This window comes from Miniopterus natalensis, chromosome 10 (genome assembly GCF_054644295.1).
Source record: "Miniopterus natalensis isolate mMinNat1 chromosome 10, mMinNat1.hap1, whole genome shotgun sequence".
NCBI lineage: Eukaryota > Metazoa > Chordata > Mammalia > Chiroptera > Miniopteridae > Miniopterus > Miniopterus natalensis.
Genome location: NC_142090.1, coordinates 38793210 through 38811592, shown reverse-complemented (window position 1 = coordinate 38811592; position 18383 = coordinate 38793210). Strand labels below are relative to the sequence as shown.

The 18383-nt window shown below is 33.9% G+C and overlaps 1 protein-coding gene across 2 annotated transcripts in view; it reads left to right on the top strand.

The window, feature by feature from the left end:
* Nucleotides 1-18383, top strand: part of CDK13 (cyclin dependent kinase 13) — a 125290-nt gene that overhangs the window by 75012 nt on the left and 31895 nt on the right. For both annotated transcript variants that reach the window (XM_087821078.1, XM_087821077.1), the window contains exons 6-7: nt 13318-13507; nt 15089-15145. In XM_087821078.1, coding sequence (XP_087677204.1) covers nt 13318-13507; nt 15089-15145 — 247 coding nt within the window. The remainder of the gene's footprint in view (nt 1-13317; nt 13508-15088; nt 15146-18383) is intronic.

Below are 18383 nucleotides of genomic sequence, written 5' to 3'. Positions count from 1 at the left end.
AGCTGGTTCCATTTCCAGTTCCCTAGGGACATGTCACTCAGATCCTTACAGTTCTCCTTTCCAGAGTTTGACACTTTTACTAAGATTTTATGTATAGAATGATGTCTTAACTGTGAGATGTGAGTCTAAGAGCAAGAATGATCTGTTACTGCAACAACCACCTGAGGCAGTGTGGGTTCTGAGGATAGAGCTAGCACTGAGAAATGGAGAGAGGGAACTTAGTGTCTTGTGATAACATTTTTGAAAGCTCTATTTTACTCCATACCCAAAACTATGAATACTTAGAAGATTGGTACATTTCATTTTTTTGTTTAAGCCAGTGTGCTTTAGGCTGTAGAATGTCCAAATTTAACTTAAACTTGGATAAGAGGTATGGATTAGGGAGGTCCATCTTAAACTAGCCTCTGGTCCTAGAGTGCCCCAATAGCACCAGGTTCTTCTGGAGTTGATGATGGGAGGGTTTCTGTCAATTAGAAGTCAGATTAAGTTGTGATTCCCAGGCCACAGATGTGTGGCTTGACGTCTGGTCAAGGGTCACTCAGATCTTTTGGTGGGCAGATATTGAAGGATTCAGCCTAATTACAGTGATCAATAATGATTGTACTGTCTACTTCTCAATGAAGGGGATCAGAAATTCAGTTAACACAATAATTTATTTCTCCTAGGTTGTTCTCATTGCATTTTATTGCTTTGCCTATGAGGATAGAGCTTAATGTGATTATCTTTTACTGAATTTAAAATTGCTTGTATTTTAGCTGCTTTTAACTATCAATTCTATATTTTTTTCTTTTGAAAGTAAAGTTCCTCTGTAAGAAGTATAAAAGTAAAATGAACTTACCATAATCATTGAAACAGTGCTAACCTATGTGAAGAAAAAAATTAATTTCCCATTTTCTCTTGCTACTTTCTGCTCAACTCAATGCTAACAGCCTGTTGTATCTTAGACCTTCTGTGCTCAAGAGTGGAAATTGAAATGATAGCATTAGATACGTAAATAAAAATAAATAAATATAAATATATGTGTGTGTGTGAGTGTGTGTGTGTGTGTGTGTGTATTTTAGAGAGAGACGGAGTCAGAGAGACAGACAAGGTCAGTCAGGCAGTCAGTCAAGCAGAGACAGAATCCAACAGAGGGACACAGAGTTCAATGGAGTCTGAGAGAGATCTACAGGCCTGAGACACAGAAATAGACACAAAGATAGTGGCAAAAATGTCCCACAGACACAGAGAATCTGACTGACTGACAGACACATACACACATACTAACACAATACTTTCACTGTCTTAAAAATCCTGTTCCACCTTTTCATTCCCACCCTGGCAACCACTGATCCTTTTACTGTCTCCATAGATTTACCTTTTCCAGAATGTCATATATTTGTAAACATATAATATGTTTTAGCCTTTCCAGATTGGCTTCTTTTACTTAGTAATATGCATGTAAGTTTGCTCCATGGAATTTCATGGCTTCATACGTTTTTTTTTCTTTTTATTGCTGATTAATATTCATTCCCTTGTCTTGGAGTACCACAGTCTGTTTATTCATTTTGGTTGCTTTTGAATTTTAACAATTATGAATTATGAATAAAGCTGCTATAAACATTCATGTCCAGGTTTCTCTGTAAACATGTTTTCAGCTCTTTTGGGTAAATAGAAAGGAGTGTGATTGCTGGATCATATGGTAAATATATATTTGATTTTGTAGTAAACTTAGACACTGTCTTCAGTGGCTGTATCATTTTGTATTCCCAGGAGCAATGAATGGTGTTCCAAATCCTTACCAGCACCTGGAATTGTCATTGTTTCAGATTTTTGCCATTCTATTAGATGTATATGATATCCCATTGTTTTAATTTGCCATTTGTCATTCTCTAATGAAATATGTTGAGAATGTTTTCATACGCTTATGTGCTATGTGTGCATTTTCTTTGGGGACATGTCTCTTCATATCTTTTGCCCACTTTTTAATTGGGCTGTTTGTTTACTTATTGTTGATTTTAAAGATTTCTTTGCATATGTTGGATACCTTTTTTTCCCTTAAAGATATGTGTTTCATAAAGATTTTCTCCCGGTCTGTGGCTTGTCTTTTCATTCTCCTAACGGTGTCTTTCTCAGAGCCCAAGTTTTAAATTTTAATGAAGTTCAGCTTCTTACACAAGAAGAACATTTCTTCTTTACAGGTTGTGATTTTGGTGGTATATCTACCAAGTGATCACCAAATCTATGTTCACCTAAATTTTCTCCTCTGTTACCTTCCAGGAGTTTAGTTTTGTATTTCTATGTTTACTTGTTTCATCAGCATTTGTTGAAAAGACTATCCTTTTGCTATTGAAGTGTTTTTGCTCTGTTGTATAAGATCATTTGACTTTTTATAAGGATCTATTCATGGACTTTCTGTTCTGCTTTGTTGATCTACTCGTCTCTTCTTTTGCTAATACTACATTGTATTGATTATTGTAGTTTTATAGTAAACCTCGAAGTCAAATAGTAACAGCCCTATAACTTCATTCCCCTTTAATACTGTATTTAATATTGTGTTGACTATTCAAAGTCTTTATTTTTTTCCTTCTCTTCTTTTTTTATATTACATTTATTGGGGTGACATTGGTTAACAGGATCATAAAGTTTCAAGTGTGGATTTCTGTATTACAGGATCTGTATATTGTACTGTGTTTCCACCACCCAAAGTCAAATCATCTTCTGTCACTGTATATTAGATCCCCTTCACCTCCACCTCTTACCCGTACCCCCTTCCCTCTGGCAACCACCACACTGTTGTTTATGTCCATGAGTTTCAGTTTTATATCCCAAATATGAGTGAAATCATATGTTTCTTAGTTTTTTCTGCCTGACTATCCAATCCTCTATCGAAGGACACCTTGGTTGCCTTCATGTCTTGGCCACTGAATAATGCTGCAGTGAACATAGGGGTGCATATATCTTTGCAAATATGTGTTTTCAAGTTTTTTAGGTACATACCCAGGAGAGGGATTTCTGAGTGATATGGTAGCTCTATTCTTAATTTTCTGAGGACTCGCCAAACTGCTTTTTATAGTGGTTGAACCAATCTATATTCCCACCAGTGAATGAGAGTTCCCTTTTTACACAACCTCTCCAACACTTGTTATTACTTGTCTTATTGATGATAACCATTGTAACCAGTGTGAGGTGGTATCTCATTGCAGTTTTGATTTGCATTTCCCTATTTGCAGTGAGGTTGAACATGTTTTCATATATCTGTTGGCTGTTTGTGTGTCTTCTTGGAAGAGGTGTCTGTTCAGGGCCTCTGCCCATTTTTTAATTGATTTGTTTGGTTTTTTGATACTAAGTTTTATGAGTTCTTTGTGTACTTTGCCTATTAAACCTTTGCCAAAGCTATTGTTTACAAATATCTCCCATTCAGTCGGCTGCCTCTGTTTTGTTGTATATTTCTTTTGCTTTTTAGTTTGATATAGTCCCATTCATTTATTTTTGCCTTTCCTTCCCTTGCTTTTAAAGTCAAGTTCATAAACTGTTCTCTATGACTAAGGTCCATAAGTTTAGTACCTATGCTTTTTTCTATGTGATTTATTGTTTCAGATCTTATATTTAGGTCTTTGATCCATTTTGAGTTAATTTTTATACATGAGGACAAGCTGTAATCCAGTTTTTCATTCTTTTGCATGTGGCTTTCGAGTTTTCCCAGCACCATTTATTGAAGAGGCTTTCTTTGCTCCATTGTGTGTTTCTGGCTCCTTTGTTGAAAATTATCTGCCCTATACATGTGATTTTATATCTTGGCTCTCAGTTATGTTCCATTGAGCTTTGTTTCTGTTTTTCTGCCAATACCATGCTGTTTTGATTGTCATAGCTCTGTATATAATTTGGAGTCAGGTAGTGTGATACCTCCAGCTTTGTTCTTTTTTCTCAGGATTGCTTTGGCTCTTTGGGGTTTTTTGTGGTTTCATACAAATCTGATGATTTTTTTTGTTCTATTTCTTTAAAGAATGACATTGGGATTTTGATGGGGATTGCATTAAATCTGTATATTGCTTTGGGTAATATGGCCATTTTAACTATGTTGATTCTTCTAATCCATGAACACAGGATATTTTTCCATTTTGTATGTTTTTCCATGTCTTTTAATAATGCTTTGTAGTTTCCAGTAAATAAGGTCCTTCACATTCTTTAAGTTTATTCCTAGGTATTTTATTATTTTAGTTGCAATTGCAGAAGGAATTGTTTTGTTTTCTTCATTTCTTTGTCTGAAGTTTTGTCGTTAGTACACAGGAAGGCAGTGGACTTTTGTATGTTGATTTTGTATCCTGCAAATTTCCTGCATGTGTTTATTGTTTTTAATAGTTTTTTTTGGTGGGATCTTTAGGGTTTTCTATGTATAGAATCATGTTTTCTGCAAAAGGTGACATGTGTACTTCTTCCTTCCCAATTTGGATGCTTTATTGCTCTGGCTAGAACTTCCACAGGTTTGTTGAGTATGAGTGGTAAGAGTGTGGGTCCTTGTCTTGTTCTGATTTTAGAGGAACAGTTATGAGTTTTTCACCATTGAGTATGATACTGGCTGAGGGTTTATCTTATATGGCTTTTATTATGTTGAGGTATTTTCCTTTTATACCTATTTTATTTAGTCCTTTAATCATAAATTCATGTTTATCTTATCAAAAGTTTTTCTGCATCTATTGAAAAGATAATACAATTTTTATATTTTTTTGGTTAATCTTCACCCGAGGATATTTTCTTCCTCTCATTTTCAGAGAGTGAGAGTGGAAGGGAGGGATGGAGTGTGTGGGGGAAGAAACCGATGGTTGCTCCCCCTATGCTTCCCGACTGGGGCTGGGGATTGAACCTGCAACCCACGTACGGACCTTTGACCGGGAATCCAATAGGCAACCATTTGGTGTGTGGGACGAGGCTCTAACTATTGAGCCACGCCTGCCAGGGCAACACTGTATGATTTTTATCTTGCTTTTGTTGATGTGGTATTTTACCTTCTTTGATTTGTGTATGTTGAACCATCCTTGTGTCCCTGGAATGAACCCCACTTGATTGTGATGTATTAATTTTTTTTATGTATTTCAGTATTCGATTTGCTAGTATTATGTTTAGGATTTTTACATCTGTATTCATCAGATATATTGGTCTGTAGTTTTCCCTTTTGTGTTATCCTTGCTGAGTGAGGGTTTATGTATGTGGGCCTCATAAAATTTGTTAGGTAGTATTTAATTTTTTTGGAAGAGTTTGAGAAGCATAGATTTTAAATCTTCTTTGAATATTTTGTAGAATTCACTGGTGAAGCCATCTGGTCCTGGACTTTTATTTTTTTGGAGGTTTTTGATAGTTGCTTCAATTTCTTCACTGCTAGTTAGGCTATTTAGATTTTCCGGTTCATGATTTAGTCTTGTAAGGTTATATATTTCTAGGAACTTAACTGTTTTTTCTAAGTTATTGAATTTGGTGGCGTATACCTCATAGTATTCTAGGATGATCATTTGTATATCTTGATGTCTGTGATAACTTCTCTTTCACGTCTGATTTTGTTTATATGAGTCCTTTCTCTTTTTTCCTTAGTGAGTTTAGCCAGGAGTTTGTCAGTTTTATTAATCTTTTCAAAGAACCAGCTCTTTGTTTTATTAATTTTTGGTATATTTTTGTTCTCTATTTCATTCAGTTCTGCTCTAATTTTTATGATTTCCTTTCTTCTGCTGACTTTGCGTTACTTTTGTTCTTCTAGTTCTTTAAGATGTGATGTAAGGTTTTTTACTTGGGATTTCTCTTTTTTCTTGAGATAGGCCTGTAGTGATACAAACTTCCCTCTTATCGCTGCTTTTATTGCATCCCAGAAGTTTCGATATGTTTTATTGTCATTCTCATTTGTCTCTGTTTATCTTTTGCTCTCACTTTTTATTTCTTTGACCCATTTTTTAATAGTGTGTTGTTTAATCTCCATGTGTTTGTGGGTTTCTTAACTTGCATTTTGCAGTTGATTTCTAATTTCAAGGCATCATGGTCAGAGAATATGCTTGGTATAATTTCAATCTTCTTGAATTGGTTGAGGCTAGTTTTGTGACCCAACATATGGTCTATCCTTGAGGATGTTCCATGTGCGCTAGAGAAGAATATATAATCTGATGTTCTGAGATAAAAGGCTCTGTAAATGTTAATTATGTCCATTTAGTGTAGTATATCATTTAAGGGCAATATTTCTTTATTGATTTTCTGTTTGGTTGATCTATCTAAAGCTGTCAATGGAGTATTAAGTACCCCAACTATGATTGCGTTTTGATCTGTTTCTTCTTTAGTTCTGGGACTAGTTGATTTATGTGTTTCAGTGCTCCCTGATTGGGTGCATATGTATTAAGTTGTGTTATGTTTGCTTGATGTATTGTCCCCTTTATCTTTATATAGTGTCCATCTTCGTCTCTTGTTACCTTTGTTATCTTGAAAGCCATTTTGTCAGGTATAAGTATTGCTGCACCTGCTTTTCGGTGAATGTTATTTGCTTGACGAATCATTTTTGACCGTTTTACTTTGAATCTACCTTTGTCTTTGTAGCTTAGATATATCTCTAGAAGGCAGCCTATGGTTGAGTCCACTCTGCTACTCTGTGCCTCTTTATTGGTGAATTCAGGTCATTTGCATTTGGGGTAATTATTGATGCATAAGGATTTCCTATAGCCATTTTATCTTTTGTTTTCTGGTAGCTCTGTGCATCTATTGTTTTGTTTCTTTTGTGTTTCTGTCTGTCTTGTTTTTGTTTGGTGGTATTACATACTTTCCTTTGTTTCCTCTTTTTTAAGCTATGTGTCTTAATTTGGAGTTTTTTGAGTGTGGTTACTGTTAAGTTTATTAAAAGTATAGTTGCATATACAGGGATTTCAAGAAAATGTATGCACACTTTAACAGCAGATAGCTTAATTTTGAAAATGAAATGTGTTTTAATAAACACTGCCTTTATAAATTATTCAATATGTGTGTATTTTTTTGGGACAACCTATGTATAGTAGTTTTTTTCTTTCGAGTGCATCTGATCTCCGTCCTCCTTTGTCAGTTCAGACCTTTATCCCCTCCCCTTTTATGTTTTTGTTGTTACAAATTATGTTTATGGTATAAATTTTTTGGTGAGCATAAAGTGTTATGACCTTATGCTCTTTGTTTTGGGTAGAATAACTTCCTTTAGTATTTCCTGCAATGGAAGTTTTCTGGTGATAAAATCCCTCAGCTTCCGTATTTATGGGAAAGTATTTCTCCTTCATATTTAAAGGATAACTTTGCTCCATATATTATTTTTGGTTGGTAATTTCACTTTTTTAGTCTTTTTAATATTTAGTTCCACTCTCTTCTGGCTTACGGAGTTACTTCTGAGAAGTGGATGATATTCTGATGGGTTTTCCTTTATAAATCACTTCCTTCTTTTCCCTGGCTGCTTTGAGAATTTTTTTCTGTCTTTAATTTTTGTAAGTTTTAATACAATGCGCCTTGCAGAGGGCTTCTTTGGATTGAGGTAACGAGGTGTTCTGCTTGCTTCTTGGATTCTAGTTTCTAGTTCTTTTCATAGGTTTGGGAAGTTCTCATCCACGCTTTCTTTAAATAGGCCCTCCGTTCCCTTCTCCCTCTCTTCTTCTTCTGGGATGCTTATAATTCTTGTATTGGTTTTTATGATGGAGTCAGATAGTTCTCATAGAGTTCTTTCTTTCATTCTCCCCCTCCCCTCCCCTCCCTCCCCTCCCCTCCCCTTCCCTCCCCTCCCCTTCCCTTCCCTTTTTATGCTCGGGTCTCTCTCTTCCCCCCTCTGTGTCATTTCTAGATTCCTACCTTCAATATTCCTAATTCTTTCCTCCATTTGGTTGGTTTAGTTTTCTATGCTCAGTAGCTCATTCCTAATCTTAATTGGATGCTTTATTTCCAGGATTTCTGATTGCTTCATTTTTAAAGTTTCAATCTCTTTGGTAAAGTACTCATTTTGTTCATTAATTTGTTTTCTGCATTCATTGAACTACCTGTCTGTATTTTCTCATATCTCCTTGAGTATTTTCAGAACTGCAGTCTTTAATTCTCTGTCATTTATATCACATATTTCCATGTGTTCCAGCTTGCTTTCTGGAGATATTGTTTTCTTTCTGAGCTTCCTCGTTACCATGGTTACTCATAGTGTTTGCTAGTTTCCTTTGTCTAGGCATCTATTGTATTATTTAACTTTCTGTAATGGTTGAAGAGGTTTTTCTATTTTTCAGTAGGTGGTGCTGAATCACAAGATTTTTACCTCTGTGACCTGCAAGAGCTGCCCTCCTAGGTTTCTGTCAGACAATATAGCTGCTTGGTGGTGGGGTTTGTTTTGCCCTCACCATAATGGTGACCCCAGACCTCTGCTACGTACCTCCACTCCCACCTCTCATCCCCACTCCCCACTCCACCTGGGAATCAATCACAGAGGGGAAACAGCAGTTCTGCTGCAGTAGCTCTCAGTTTGCAAATAATGTGCTCCTCAACCCCATACCAAGGGCAACTGGAGGTGAGTTTTGGGAGTCTAAGGAGCAGCAGGGTTCTATGGCTTAGTTTCTTTGTCAGAAACACCACCGCCTGACATCCGACAGCCCTGGCAGAACCCCTGTGCTGTGTCCTTGCCTGGGCCTCTCTGCTGGCTCAGCTACTGTTTGCACCACTTGCCCTACGGGAGAGCCCACTGAGACACTTTGTTCCTTACTGCCCACGGTCGCTCTGCTACCACTTGCTTCCTCCTCTCTCCAGGCTGAGCTGGTTGCCAGCTCCTGGGTGCTGACCTGATAATAGAAATTTCATTTCTGTTATTAGTTATTAGCACCTTAACCTGGCTAAAGGTTTACCAGTTTAATTGATCTTTTCAAAGAATCAGCTTTTAGAGTTTTTTTGTTTGTTTTTTTTCTCTGTTGAGTTCCTCATTTCAATATCACTGATTTAGGTTCTAATTTTTATTGCAGTAGAACCTTGGTTATTGAACTTCATTTGTTCTGGATGTACTGTTTAATCTATAAATAAACACTTTTCTTAAATTTATCAAACCCCCCTACTAGCCTTAAACAGATCACTTTCAGCACGTATTCCAGGGGTGTCTTTCAGGAGCAGCATGCAGCATCTTTGGTTTTTCACTGCCTCAAAAATGCTGTTACCAGCTAACTGCTTTTTGTTTTTCCAAATCAACAACAGTTTGTCTACCTCTTCAATGACCTGTGATCCTTGTTTCTTTCACACCCTTAGCAACATTAGCACTCTTGGTGGCCTCTTTGTTTTAAAATTGTGCTAATCCTTGATTTTGCCAGCAACAAAAGCATTCTTTCCTCTTTTTTGTTGCCTGAGACTCGCTTTTTGTCATACTGAGGTATCAGCATGAAAGGGTTGTCAGGTCGAAAACCAAAGTTTTGTTCCACAACCAAGACTTTTTTTCTGTAAACAACTTGTTCGTGAACTGAATTGTTCTAGTTGGGAGATGTTCGAGAATTGAGGTTTGACTGTATTTCTGTTTTCCTGCTTGCTTATAATTTAACTTGCTCTTTCTCTAGTTTCCTAAAGTGGATAGTTAGGTTGTTGATTTTAGATCTTTTTTTCTAGTACATTTATTCAGTGCTATAATTTCTCTCTAAGGAACAGCTTTGCTGTATCCCACATATTTTAGTTAAGTTGTGTTTTCACTTTAATTTACTTCAAAATATTTTAATATTTTTCTCATGTGTTATTTCTTCTTTAATCCATGTTATTAAAAAGTTTTTTATTTTTTTAAGCTCTGAGTATTTTGTGGTTTTTCAGCTGTCTTCCTGTTACTGATTTTTAGTTTAATTTCATTGGCATACTTTGTGTGATTTATTTTCTTTTAAATTTCTTTAGGTGTGTTTTATGGCCCTGAGTGTGCTTTATGTGGGTGAATGGTTCATGTGAATATGATACGAATATGTATTTTGTTATTGTTGGATGAAGTATCATATAAATATCATATCTATTTGCCAGTGTAGTTCTTTCACTTTTTTCCTTATGTATTTTGGCAGCCTTTTGTAAGGAGTGAACACATTAAAGGTTGTTGTATCTTCTTAGAGAATCGACCCCTTTATTCCTGATATCTTTCTTTGCTCTTAAGTCTGCTCTGTCTAAAATTAATAAGTTACCCCTGCTTTCTTTTGGTTAGTGATAGTATGGTATAGCTTTCTCCCTTCTTTTAATCTCTCTCTATCTCTCTATTTTTTATTCCTCATCTGAGGATATGTTTTTATTGATTTTGATGGGGGGGGTGGAGAGAGAGAGAAACATCAGTGTGAGAGAAAAACATGGATTGGTTGCCTCTTGTACACACCCTGACCAGAGATGAAACACACAACCTAGATATGTGCCCTGACCTGGAATCAAACCCACAACCTTCTGGTGTATAGGAGGACACTCCAACTGACAGAACTACCTGGCCAGGGCTCTCTCTATCTGTATTTAATGTGTATGTTTTGTAGGCAATATGTAGTTGGGTCTTTTTTTTTTTTTTTTTTTTTTACCCACTTTATCAGTCTGTGTTTTAATTGGTATATTTAGATCATTGGCATTTAAGGTGATTATTGATAGTTAGATTAATATCTACTATATTTGTTGTTTTCTATTTCCTGTCTTTTTTTTCCCTTCCACTCTTTTTCTGCCTCCTCTGGTCTTAATTAAGCTTTTTATATGATTCCATTTTTTTTTCCTCCTTTCTTAGCATATGAATGCTTATTTTTAAAATTATCTTTAATGTTTGTCCTTATGTTTGCAGTGTACATTTACAATTTTTAAAATAACATTACACTACTTTATAGGTAGTATAGGTACCTCAAAACAGAGTATTCCCAGTTCTTCGCTCCCATTTGCTATAATGTTATTGTTATTCATTTCACTTACCTACAAGCTATAATCACTGAAAACATTATTGCTATTATTATTTTGAGCAAACAGATCAATTAAGAAGAAAAATTAAGACTTTATTTTACCTTTATTCTTTTCTAATGTTCTTCCTTTATTTATGTGGATCTGAGTTTCTTTCTATATCATTTTTCTCCTTTCTGAAGAATTTCTTTAGCCTCTGGTGACAAATTTCCTTCTTTTTTTTCTTCTTCTTGAGAATGTTCTTATTTCTCTATTATTTTTGAAGAATAATCTTGCTGGATATGAAATACAGAATTTTAGGTTGGTGGATTTTTCTTTCAGCACTTTAAATATTCATTCCATTCTTTTTTTGTATGTGTGGTTTCTTAAGAGAAATCAGATACAATTTTTATCTTTGATATTGTATAGGTAAGATATTTTTTCCTCTAAGTTCTATCAAGGTTTTCTTTTTATCTTTGATTCTCAGCAGTTTGAATGTGATATACCTAGAGTAGGTGTTTTGCTGTTCCCCTTGGTGTTCTCCCAAGTTTGCTGGATCTGTGGTTTTCATATGTTTTATTAATTTGGGGAAATTTTTGTCATTTTTACTTCACATATTTCTTGTTTTGTGTTCTCTCTTTTTTTGTTGTTTCTGGTATTCCCATTACACATATATTAACACTTTTTGTAATTGTCCATAGTTCGGGGGCATTCTGTCTTTTTCTTTGCATTTTTGTTTTGAAGGTTTCTATTTACATGTCTTCAAACACACTGATTATTTGCTTGGCCATATCCTGGGAATTGATGAGCCTGTCAAAAGTGTTCTTTACTTCTGTTACACTGTTTTTGGTTTCCAGTATTTCCTTTTGAGTCTCTCTTAGAATTTCTGGTTTTGTTCACTGACTTAAAATGACTTTTAATAATTATTAGATATACAAGGTGTTCCAAAAAATGTATGCATACTTTAACAGCTGATAACTCAATTTTGAAAATGAAATGTATTTTAATAAGCACTGCCTTTATAATTATTCAAAGTGTGTGTATACATTTTTTTGGGACACCCTATATATTTGGGACTTGTTTTCTGGTGTATATTATATTACGCTGTTCTGTCTGTCCTAATAGTACAGTAGCTCATATTAATTTCTGGTAGCGCAAGTGTTTATTTTCAGAAACATTTTGGCTGGTACTCTGTTTTTTGTTTTTTTCAAGGTGAATTTTAGAATTATTTTGTCAAGTTGAATGTCCCTTTAGCAAAAGAAAACAAAAACAAGTCATTTTTACAATTTGGTATTTTTTAATGAATTTGTATAATTCTTATTAAAATTTATTTCTAGTCATTTGTAGTATAATTTTTTCTGTTGTGGAGTCATTTAAATTTTATTTTCTAATGATTCATTTCTAGCATATATGAAGTCTTGCTTTTTGTATATGATTTTCTCTAACCCAGCTACTCTCTTTTGGACTTTTAGGACAGTCATTAACATCTATCAGTAATTACATTTTTGACTGCTTTAATATTTATATTTTGTTTTTAATTTTACTAACTTCTAGGACAGCTAGTAATAATTAATGTTTTCATTTTGCATACAACACCTGGCATTTTATTAGTAAATATATCATTAGTTGTTGGCTTCCGAGAAGTACCGTTATAAACTTTTAAGTTTACTATGAAATCATTGCTTTATTTTTAATTAGAAACTGATCATGAACCTTCTTCATATGCCTTTTTTGGGCATATTGATAATTTTTTCCTTTGACAAATAGATGTATTAAATTTTATTAGCTTTTCCATTTTTGAATTGCTAAATTAAACTCAACTTGATAGGGATATTTTTTTATAATGGCTCTGAATTCAGTTTGTGCAAGTTTCACTTAGGATTTTTGAATCTCATAAGTACAGTTGTGTATTGCTATGCTATGTTAGGTTTTGGTAGCAAGATTGAGCTGGTTTTATAACATAAAGTTGTAGTCTTTATGCTTTCACATGCTCTGGAGCTGTGTAGTTAGAATTAAATTATATGTTGAAGGCTTAAAGGAAGTCATCTAATGAATGTCCAACTGAGCTCAGATTTTTTTTTTTTATTAAAGTTAATTCTTTTGCCACCTTCAAATACTCTTTAATGAGCTGTACTGATTTTATTCTGCTTTTGCTGAGAGACAATTTGTTCAATAAGTAAAATAGTTAAGAATTTATTTTACATTCATTATACCCAGAAACTGTACAATGTGAAAATCAACAAGATTGATTTTATATCATAAGAGTTTTGTTTATAAGATGCGAACTGGGTTAGATGTGTCCTTGGGATGTACTTACTGATATTAGATTCAGAGAGAAAGATGAACATTATCTAAGTGACAAAGTAACACTTTTCAAGAATTAATTTTCACTGCAGAATTTTATTTTTAAAAATTTTGAACCTATAGAAAAATTGTAAGAGTAAAAATCTTTAATGTTTTAATTCTTGTTCTTAGGTGCATTTTATCTGGTGTTTGAATATATGGACCATGATCTGATGGGACTACTGGAATCAGGCTTGGTTCATTTTAATGAAAATCACATAAAGTCGTTTATGAGACAGCTCATGGAAGGTCTGGATTATTGTCATAAGAAGAACTTTTTGCATAGGGATATTAAATGTTCAAATATTCTTCTAAATAATAGGTATGATATGACTGATACATATGTTCAAAGTGAGTGTTATATAATAAATACCCTGATTTTGTTTAAAGGATTTGTAATTTAGATTACATTTGACATGTGAGCAACTAGGGGGCTAGGAGTGCCAATCTCCTCTGCCACACACACACACACACACACACACACACACACACACACGAAAAATCTGCATATAACTTTTGACTCTCCAAAAACTTTACTAATAGCCTTCCGTTGACTGGAAGCTTTACTGATAATATAAATATTTGATTAATACATATTCTATATTATATGTATTATATACTGTATTACTACAATAAAGTAAACTAGAGAAAAGAATGTTATTAAGAAAATCATGAGAAAGAGAAAATACATTTACAGTATTTATTGAAAAACACTGCATATGAGTGGACGCATGTAGTTCAAACCTGTGTTCAAAGGTGGAACTGTATTTCATTGCTTAAACTATTTTAACACAACAACATTACAGCTTGTGGCATTTCTGAGTTTGCGTTAAATATACTTCAATTAATTAACTTCTAGTAATAGTTTGTAATGTACACAAAATAATACTTAGTTGACTTTCTTGTTTGATATTCCTTCAAATAATGTGAACGTATCTTCTAATTGATAATATGGTTTTAGCTTTAGAGTAAGAATAGATTTTAGAGTTTTTAAATTTACAGTTTTTTAAAACAGTTATCATAGTTTTAAAGTGGATTTTTTTGAAGTGAATACAGTGGTACGTTGGTTTTCGAATGTAATCCATTCTGGAAGACCCTTCGAGTTCTGAAACGTTTGAAATCCGAGGGATCAACAGCGACAGCTAGGCCTCAGAATCTTGCACTCAGCAGAAGCTGTGTGGTGTGTTCGACTTCTGAGGCGTGTTCGAAAATCAAAACATTTACTTTAGGGTTTACGGCGTTCGTAAACCAAAATGTTTGTCAACGGAGATGTTCGAAAACCGAGGTACCACTGTACCTACACACATATATATACATACTTATAAAGCTTATGTTGAATATTTTACTGATAGCATAACCTGAACTCTGATAAGTCTACTGTAATTGCTATTATTTGCTAGTTTAAGTGAAGCATGTCTCGTCCTGATTTATACTTTAGTATAAAGTGTTCCAGGCATCTAGCCCCTCTAACAGGAAAATTAAACATAAATTTAAAACAATGTAATTTAGTTCTTGAAGTATTGACTTGAACAAGTAATTTGTCTTACTACTTGGTAGTAAAAATTATGTTATCTTATTTTGTGTATTTTTCTAAATAGGAACTAAATGGTACTGAAATACTGTTATACTAGAACTACTATAATAATAGTAATAATAATTAAAATAGTATTAGTATTATAGTATTAGCTGAAATTCTCCAAAGAAAAGTACTAATTTTTTACCTTATTTTATCCTGAGTTTATTTACTTGCCTTTACCTATATAGTACTTTGAGTGCTGCAGTGTGATCAAATTTAAAGTTTATGGAAGTATATTTTTGATTGGTTCTAGGAAAGAATATGATTGTGTATGACCAATTCAAAGTAGACTAATATCTTTTGTTCATTTTGCTTTACTTCCACCAGAGGGCAGATAAAACTTGCAGATTTTGGACTTGCTCGATTGTATAGCTCAGAAGAAAGGTAAGAGTACTTTCAAATGAATATTATAGACATTAGAGACCAGTTTTAGAAGCTATAGTAAGAACATTGTATTGATAGCTTATTTTTTAAGAAAAAGGAAATTTATTTTTCATGGTTAAATACATGGGATAAAATAAAATTTTACACCATAATTGTGTATAAAATTACAGAATTTATACATTTATCTCAATTTTAAAATAATTGTAGCCTGGCCAGCGTGGCTCAGTGGTTGAGTGTCGACCCATGAACCAGGAGATCACAGTTCAATTCCCAGTCAGGGCACATGCCTGGGTTGCAGGCTCGATCCCCAATAGGGGGTGTGCAGGAGGCAGCCAATCAGTGACTCTCATCATAGATGTTTTTCTCCCTCTCTCCCCCTCTCCCTTTCTCTCTCTGAAATCAATAAAAACATATAAAAATAAATTGTGTTTTTAACACTTAGAGATAAATATAATTTCTTTAAAAATGTGCCATTGTACATGTAACTTAAGTGAACTTAGGAGCTTTTTAGAAATTTATACTCACATTTCTAATGCAGATTGAGACATTAAGACATTTTTAATTTTTGTGTTTAATGAAAAACCTTTGTATATGCTTTTTATATTGCATGTTTAGACCTATAAACTTTGTTTTAATTATTTTGAACGTCCTTTTTTTAAATTATAGTTTTATCTATAATTGTATTTGTTTGTTTTAAGCTCCCTAGAACCTCTTATTTAAACAAACTTGTGAGGAAGTTCAGTGTGTAACTTCTCTGTGTGGAGCTTCTCCAGCTAAAGTTGGCATGTATATCCCACTTAGGTATTTTTGTACCTGGTGGTAGTGAAATATGACTTGTCTTACTGGAACTAATATGGAATTACTTTTGTGAAGTAGTAGATTTTATGTAAATAAACTATGGAATTAACTGAATTTAATAAGACTCTATTTTAGCCCATTTCTTTCCTGCTGGGTGTGCCATGGGTTTGGTATATTCACTGAGCCATGGTCCTTATTGCCCTGCCGAATTGATAGGAGAATTTTGAACCTTGAGAAGTAGGAAATTTAGTCTCTTAACTTTGCATTTTTATGTAATGTATACTGAATTTTTCTGCTTAATCAAATTTGTAAGGTAAAAACTTGGTGTATCATTTCGTTTTATAAGTAAATATCCTATCCTTCAGGAGGTTAATATATTCTTTTGAAGCTTTTCTTTTTCAGATTTGAATAATTTCGATTTCTTTAAAATCAGATAAGTAGGCTTATTTCAATGGGATGACTTTAAAATGCATATATTGTTTCAATAAGTTTTAATAACATAACTGATTTCTAACATACTGAAACCTGCCTTTAACAGATTTTACTGTGTTGTCCCAAGTTTTCTGGATATTTCTTGAACTAAACATACAGCAAATGATTTTTCACTCATTTTTTTTTTTACTTATTATAAATAGAAAGGTAGGACTTGACTATAATACTTACCCATCCAAATGTTAAATCACTTTGAAGTATTTTCTAAGTAATTAGCTATAGACAAAATAAAGTTCTTGAGTATTGTGGGGTTTATCTATTTAAAAATAGAGCAGATTTCAACTTACCACTCTAATAGCATCAACCACCACTCTTACTCATTTGATTTTGGATATCTTTTTTGAGTTTGAGGAAGACTGGATAGACTTACAGCTAGTATGGAGGAATTGAACATTGAGTGGGTGTGACCCATATGAATCTCCTCTGTCATATGTACTACAACATAAGAAAGAACAAGAACTACTAGGTTAAAATTAAAAGGAAAATGACTCCTTTAAACTTGAAGAATCATTTTTTCATTTTGAACATCAATATTCATACTTTGTCTCATTTGGCATTGGGAAATATATATCTTGAGAACAGAGGTTGTTTTGCCCCATTGCTTCATTTGATTCATTTTTTTTAGTAGTTATTTTAAGTCCAACCTTTCCTGTGACTGATATGCCCTCTTTGGAGTTTTTATTTTACTAAGTTGCTCCAAAGCTTTTCCAAATGATGGAGTATGTCTTTCTCTTTATGTGATTGTCCCATATAAGAAAGTATGTGCTTTTATTATAAGTTGATATTATTTTCATTTTTAGAGAAGAAACTATGTATTTAGCACATTTACTTTTTTAATGCAAGGAGCATAACCTTAGGCATAAATGTAGAAATTTTGGTTCTAGTCCTGGCATTGCTGTTTAACCACTTGTGGAATATTGGTCACTTAGTATCTCTAGACCTCATTATTCTCAGCTTTAAAATGAAGGATGTAAAATCTCTACAATCTTTATTTACAAGGTGTTAAAAAACATGATTTATGGTTCTAAAAATTAACTGTGATCAAAATAAATCTTTAAAACATTTTGGAAGGCAATATCGCCATCTAGTGTCTTTTCGTTAAATTGCCATTAAAAGCAAAATTAAATTTCTCCAAAGCTCTATGTATAGGTGTAAATGGGAGAGGGAGTGAGGTATTGCCTCTTTGATACTTGTCCAAGGACTAGGTGAGGTTATATTTATGATAAAGTTATCTCCTTAACACTGATCTTAATACTTGTGTTCTTGCCTTTTCACTCAAGCTAGAATTGTAGTTAAAGATAGGGACTGTATTTTAAACTTTGGTATACCCTAAAACTTTTTATATGCCCTAAAACTTAAAATACATTCATGGTAACTGTTTCATTGATTTTGATTTATAAAAAGGTTATCCTGATCTGGAGGACCCTCCTGATATAGATTAGTGCAGGGAGCTTTGGGAATTCTAGATAATACAGAGAGGATCTTCTAGGAGACCCTGGATGATATTGGAACCCTGGTAATATAAAAGATCACTCATAACATGAATAACAACAAATGATGTGACTAAACAAGGTTCAGAAATCAAAATCTCGCCCGGCCGGGTGTGGCTCAGTGGTTAAGCGTCGACCTAGGATCCAGGCGATCAGGGTTCTATTCCCTGTCAGGGCACATGCCCAGGTTGCGGGCTGCGGCGGATCAGTGACTCTCTCATCATTGATGTTTCTATCTCTCTCTCTCCCTCTCCTTTCCTCTCTCTGAAATCAATAAAGATATATTTTTAAAAAAATCAAAATCTCATTTAGATCACTGATTTAATTGTAATTTAACAGGATTAAATTGTACTTGTTTTGGCCCTAATGGAGTAGGTTACATTTTAAGCATACAAAATGGTAAAGGAAATTTAATTCTTTCAGGTACAGTGTTACTACTCCTCATGTAGGAGAAGTCT